At 34.6% G+C, this 7021-nt stretch overlaps 1 protein-coding gene across 1 annotated transcript in view; it reads right to left on the bottom strand.

Annotated features, from left to right (window-relative positions):
* Nucleotides 1–2619: 2619 nt before the first annotated feature.
* Nucleotides 2620–7021, bottom strand: part of LOC112951680 (cadherin-7-like) — a 50864-nt gene continuing 46462 nt past the window's right edge. The window contains exons 4-6 of the mRNA XM_026044423.1: nucleotides 6542–6661; nucleotides 4149–4316; nucleotides 2620–2825 (exon numbers count right to left, since the gene is read on the bottom strand). Of these exons, the coding sequence (XP_025900208.1) occupies nucleotides 2620–2825; nucleotides 4149–4316; nucleotides 6542–6661 (494 nt within the window). The remainder of the gene's footprint in view (nucleotides 2826–4148; nucleotides 4317–6541; nucleotides 6662–7021) is intronic.

The raw sequence follows: 7021 nt of genomic DNA, 5'->3' as shown, positions 1-7021 counted from the left end.
CCAACACAAAAGTGAATGAAAAAGAGCCATCAGCTGTTCAGAGATACTCATTTGTATGTGTAATTGCAGCAAAAGTATGCAAAACCCAAGCACGCATTTGCATTTAGAGTCCAAGTGTGCCTTTCAGAGCTCTGTGCCATGACATTTTACTACTAGATGTGTACACAGACATATTATCTGAGCATATAAATACATACGAGTTTAAAATGATGAGCACTCATTTGGAGGCTGAGTTGTTCCTCAATGTCTCATCTGATTTCAGGGGCATGGAAAGAAGACAGCTAATTGCACTCAAAGGTGTATATTGCTTCATGTGCTGGATTGTGAAATGCTGGGATTAGGCAGATTCCAAACTACAGACTTAATTTCTTCCTCATTCCTTATTAACAAGCACACATTATTATGCAGTGACAATCTCTGGCTCACTCCATAGTGATTTGGCAGGTTAGGCTCAAAGTTTGAAGCCCATTTAGTCTGCATACACTCTCATTAATGGATTAGTATGTACATGCCCTCCAGACAGGAAGAACTAGAAAGCAGCCATGCTCTGGCAGCTGCTGTGCTTGAGCTCTTCACTTTCTTTTCTCTCAATAAGTGTTCTCTGCCATTTTTGCCTGCAGGGTTATCAGGAGGGTCTTTTAAGTATGGAAAGGGCAGCAAGTTCCCTGGAATTCAGATGAAGAGCAAACATCATCCAGTGGTTTGGAAGATGCTCTCAACAGAGGGAGACACCCTTGGGTATGGAAAGGAGAGTGAAGTGAATAATAGGTGGAAAATGGGAGAAAATCTGAAACGCTGCAAGAAAAGGTTTGAATTCTTGTGTCAAAACATTTCAGTATTCATTAGGTTTAAAAATGATTAGCAATCTGAAGGATTACAGTGGGTTAGAATTTGGCAACCTTTTCAGTGTGGTCCATTAGCCATTTCATGGAGCAATTCTCAGGATAAATGTTCATCACTGGAAAGTTCAGTTCTGCTCCATGACTAAAGCGAGGGTAGTAATAAAAAAGAACAATTATCTGGCTTACCACACAATACAGAAATCAATAGATTCCAGATACAAACACCATGCTTATGAGAGCATGTAAAAATTAAAACATATGCAGCAGTTCCCAGCCTGGATCATCAGAGCCCCCAACTGATTCAGTACAGCTGACTCTGACGCTAACAAATGTTTTCCCTCTAGGAAAGGCATAATTCTTCCAGATCTTTTCTCAGAAACATTAAATGAGTGAGCTGAAGGAGCCACGTTGAATTTGGCTGTTGAACAAAGAGACAGCTAACTTATCATCACCTGTGTTTCAGATGTGSTAAGTAGAAATTAGCACAGTATGCAAAAAGCCTAAGATGGATGCTTTTGCCTTTTCCCTGTAAAAAAAGATGATTTACATTACAAGAATTAAAGCCTGATCTTTTGGGGATGATGAATATCCTCCATTTGCTCTGACATCAATGCTGCTTACCAGCTCTCAGCAGTACTTATTCAGGATATCAGAGAATTAGGCCACTACTTTGCACACATGCAGTATTAACTTCTTTCAAAGCTTAAGTGTTGTTCAAGCTTTATATTGCTTTAGAAATGAAGTCATGAATCAGAGGAAAAAAATAAGCAAAAATGGATAGGTGAGATTTATAGACTACATCGATAAGGAAAGAAAGGTCATCTATAGAATCTAATTAGCTACAAATATAGCTCCTCATACAGAAAAACTCTTACATATGTATTAAAATGCCAAGTCAGTCCTACATTTCAGAACGCAATAGATTTCTTAGCACTATGAGAGTCATAGTTTCAGTATTGCCAGTGCCAAGCATTCATGCATTAAGATTATGAAATTTTATCACAGAAGATTCTTCTGAGATTTTTTTCCTCCTGAGATTTTTTTCCTCTCCTCAAAACTGAAAATTTCTGCCAAAATATTTCAATGCACAGTAAATTTGGAAGAGGATGCTCTTCACAAAGAATTGAATCAAAGAAAGACTATTTTAATATTTTTATATACATATGATTTTTCAGTTTAAAAAAATAATTATTCTTATTATAAACATATAGAAAGTTAAGAATAAGAATACTCATATCATTATCTTTTTTGAAATAACATTTGCTGATAATAGATTACCTTGTGAAAGATCTATTCTCACTAGTACTTAATTATAATAGTAATAACATGTGCCTCGTGAATAGAACAACATCACTGAAGACAATTTTTGGACAAGATTTTGGTATAGTGTATTTGAGTTCTATTTTGAATTGGGCATTTTTTTTCTGTAAGTTATATTTTCACATATTCTCTTTAATAGGAAGACACATGGTGAATGAAAAATGACAAATAAATGCTGACATTTCCATCCAGTTCATATATGCTGGAGTTTTGCTATATATATATGTATGTGTATATATATAAATGCACACACACASACAAATATATATATAAAACTAATGACAAAAAAAAGAGAAATTACAGTACAAAGTATTACAAATTTCTGAATCACACACACTAAAACCAAGGCGAAATATTGTGATGGAAATTTTTAAAGCAGTCAAGTCAAGTCTCTTGAATGTGAAATCTCTTCCTCATCTTACCTGCCCTCATCCTACCCAGCCCCAAACAGAATCCATTAGAAAATCAGACTTACCTTCTGAATTGTAATGATGCCTTCTTGGGTGTCTTTGTCTACAGAAATTTTGAATACTCCCAGACCATCACCATCCACAATTTTATATTCCATTTCAGCATTAGGTCCCACATCTGCATCTGCAGCTTTTATTCTGGCTACCACAGAAGCCACAGGCAAAGACTCTGGGACATTATACTGATATGATCCTGTGAAATGAAAAATACACAATGAATCCAGAGCCTTCTGGAGCTATGGGTTAAGAAAACATCTACTTTCCTTTAAATCATGTATTTGGTATATTTGCTAAGGCTAACATAAAACATTGTTTTTGATTTAAAATGGAACAATTGCCCTTTCCCTGCTAGATCTTCCTTGTGATGTATCTACTTTCAGTACTATGGGCATCATCTCTTCTATTAGAAGCACAAGACAGGAACGCAAAAACATCGTTTCAAATTGACATGTAAATCATGAGGCAAACATTGTTTACAGCTTTCCAAGGCAGACAATATTTTCCCTTTTATTTTTCGCTAAATAGAAAAAAGAAAGAAAATATTTAAAATCAAATCAATATAAGATTTTATTATTTTACAATTATATATCTTGATTATGCCATTTGCAATCTGAATATGACCAGAAAATGAAATATATTAATTCCTTTAACAATAATTTCACTATCTGCATTTTTGAAAATTCCATTTTTTTTTGTTCAAATGGAAAACGATATACAGAGTCTCAGAAAGATATCTGGTTATAAGGCAGCTTATAATCAATAGCATCCTCACCTTCAAAAATATCTTTACCTCATTCTATTACTATTTTAGCAATTGGTGTCAGGAAATCTCTTTTGTACAGATTTTGCCATTCGAGGTGAAGCTGGAATGAATGTGAATGTATTCTTCATGTTAATTATGCTTTGCAAGTACTTTTTTAAGAACGTCGGAATGAAAAAAAAAAAGGCAAAAAAAGAAAAAAAAAAAGCACTCCAGACGGAATGCTATTTATAGATTTCTAAAGTCTGAAAATGCAATTGTTCTCTGCTTTTCTTGCTAAAGACAAAAGCCACCTTGATCAAAGAAAGTAAATTTCCGTTCTTCTGAAATTAACTTCTTATGAAACACAGTATGCACAAGAAAAAATCTGTTAAATGGCTAAAAGAGTGGCCTCATATACCTATGTATACGTAACATACCTAGGCAAGTAAGAAAACTGTGCATCTTGAAGTCCAAGATGCAAGAGCTAAAGATATTTTTTGTCCTTTTACTCATAGAGAAAAAGCAAAAGACATTAATAAATTCATTTGTTGTGCATCACTTTTTTTCAATTGATCTGAAACTTATTAGGTAACAAAAAAGATCTTCCAAAATAGCAATAATAATAAGAATATAGCACCTTGGTGTTCATGATTCTCAAAGCACTTAACAAAGCAGCATAGTACTGTTAGCCTTTATTTAGAAATACACAATGTGTACAGAAAGGAAGAATGATTATGAACAATTATACAATTTGCTTTTTATAGAATAACTTACGACGAGGGAAGCGGGGTGGGTTGTCATTAACATCAGTCAGTGTGACAGTTACAGATGTTGTCCCTGATAATCCACCATTTTGCCCAACCATGTCCTTTGCTTGGATAACAAGGAGGTATTGGTCCTTGGCTTCTCTATCCATATTGGGAAGGGCTGTCTTGATAACACCTGCAGTAAGACAATGTAAGTAAGTGACTGCACAGGTAAATATTTTACTGTGAAAGATGAGCTTGCCTTCAAAGGTAGTAGATCAAAGAGTTACTATTCCCAACAAAGGAAAATGTAATTTCTGGCTGGGAAATGAACTGACACTACAATATTTATTTTAWTTTTTTTTTTTAATTTTAATACTACATTTATATATCTTTGATTAATTGTATCCATGAATACAATTATTATCTGAATTTTTTTAACCTTCTTCATCATGAAGTCACTAGTAATGCCATTTTCCTGCAAAATCTTCTCTTTGCTAGAACTCTGAAGTAAAATATACATTCATTTCTATGTTCCAAAATTAAGATTCAGCTTAGAATGTCTTCAACGACCATTAATTCTTATTAATATATTATGTTTTTCATATATATACATGAAATTATCTTATTTTACCAAATATTTGCTTCAACAGTATCTACTTCTAAAGCATCCAAAGTAATTAGAGGTCATAATGTATTAAACAAGATGTTATAATATCTGAAGTAATGTTTTTATTATATCTATTTGATGATCTGCAAACAGCTTGTAATTATTTGGCTTAAAATGGACAAAATGGATAAAAAACAGATGAAAGCTCCATGTTTTATCCATTCAGTTCTGCTGATATATATCAGGAAATAAATATTCCTTCTCAAAACATGATGGCTTTATGAATATTTCATGCTTGGTGCACAGTACAGCCACTAACTCTGATTTCCAGAGAGGCGGCCATTTACTCCATCAGCATTTAGTGTCAGCAACAAAGGAAACATAAACAATCTAAATAAAGCAGAGGCACAATGGGGCATATCTTTTCATCTGATCTCTCTTGAATGTTTAGTTACAGTTTTATTTCTTTCTTCTCTTATGAATGCAGGACTCACTATTACTCACTGAAACATGCACTTCACAAACTGACTGTTTGGCACTATTTCACCCTTTTTACTTGACAGTTTAAAAAATACAATTAATATACAATTCCACAACTTATTTGTTTCTACATTTTTATGGCCTGCTTATTCTTCTGTCATAGTTAAATTGCTAGGCAATGCCAACCAATCATTTGGAAGCTAATTACTATGCACCCAGGAAATTAGAGCATCATATCAAAATGAAAATGTATGCAAGCATTTCAGTCTCAGTCCTTAAGGATTTGGATTTACAGGAGACTACCATATTATTGCTCAGGGACTGTTTGCAGTCACTGTGACAAAATATGTTGAACTTACATGGAGGGAGATATAGAGACAGATATAAAAAGCACTGTAAATCATACCCAATGAGGAGCAAATATTAAATGACATATATTCTTGCTGAGGATCAACCTGTTGCAGTATGAAAATATTAAAACTACTTATTTCTGCAAATTTAGGTACTGTTAAATAGAGTGTGACCTTTCAGTTAAGGTGCAGCAGTAGATTTGAGGTCTGATTCCCGGCATGGGAGGAATTTTATTAAATACTGGGGAAATAGATCATATCTGCTTTTCTCCAGTTTGTCCACCTCTGAAACTGAGATTATAATTATTCCTCATGTTGACATAACAGTAAACGCAAACACCAAATTGACCTAAGCACGGCAAGAACTTTTTTTCCCATTCTATGAAATGACATAGTAAAACAAGTCATATTTATGAATATAACAGAGGATTAAGAATTGTATCTTGTTGTGGCTGAAAATATTCATTAAACAATTTCATGAAACATAATTAAAAAATGCTGCATATGTGGGTTTTTTTTTTTTTAATTTAATGGCTGCAAAGGGGTGTGTAAAATGGGAAAGGAAGCACACTGTCTTTTTGTTCAAACTGCTAAGGAAGTTTTCTCAAAGCAAAACTTCAGTTTAAAATTAGAACAGAGAGGTGGTCATGTCAAAAAGCTATACTCCAGGAAATCTTCTGAGTATGTGACATTCACACATTTCCAAAACWAGCATCTACAAAAAACATTTTCACAGAACTTTCATTGATGAGAAAGATTACAGTACGCAACAGACTAGGGGCTGTTAGGATAAGTAGGAAGGAAAAATACAAATTCCAACAATGTCAATATATCACAYGGTTCAAATACATGAAAGTAAAGGTAAAAGATCAACAGTAACCAAATGCATTCAATGAACCCAGAGAACACATTAGTAAGTATATTAAGCAAACTCTGATGCATATTTTCTAAGCACTGTATACAGATTTTAGGGAAAGTTACCTGTCTTTGGCTCCACAGAAAAGTAGGGTTGTCCTTGCAGTATGCTGTAAACCACTCGGGCACTGTTACCATAAGTAGGATCATCTGCATCTGTGGCTGTCACTTGAACCACAGAGGTACCTGCAAAATGTACAGGAAACTATGGTAGATCCACAGATCTGAACTACAGACATTCAGTGTGCTGTGCTGGTATATATCCAGCACAGCGCAGTGTGACTTTTTACAATGCTAGATCATTTTTCCGATGGATTCTGAGTCTGAAGGACTCAGATTATGAAGTCCTTTTTGTAAACTAGTAGTATCAACTATCACAGTGATCTGTCTTCCTGAACATTCTCTCAGCCTTTCATAGAATTATAGAATCATAGAATGCCGAAGGTTGGAAGGGACCTCAGAGGTCATCGAGTCCAACCCCCCTGCTCACGCAGGGTCACCTAGAGCACGTGGCACAGGGCTGCATCCAAGCGGGTTTTAAAGATC

The sequence above is a fragment of the Nothoprocta perdicaria genome, unplaced genomic scaffold (genome assembly GCF_003342845.1).
Source record: "Nothoprocta perdicaria isolate Ctin4 unplaced genomic scaffold, notPer1 scaffold_361, whole genome shotgun sequence".
NCBI lineage: Eukaryota > Metazoa > Chordata > Aves > Tinamiformes > Tinamidae > Nothoprocta > Nothoprocta perdicaria.
The sequence above is the reverse complement of the archived record's forward strand: the minus strand, read 5'-3'. Positions and strand labels throughout refer to the sequence as shown.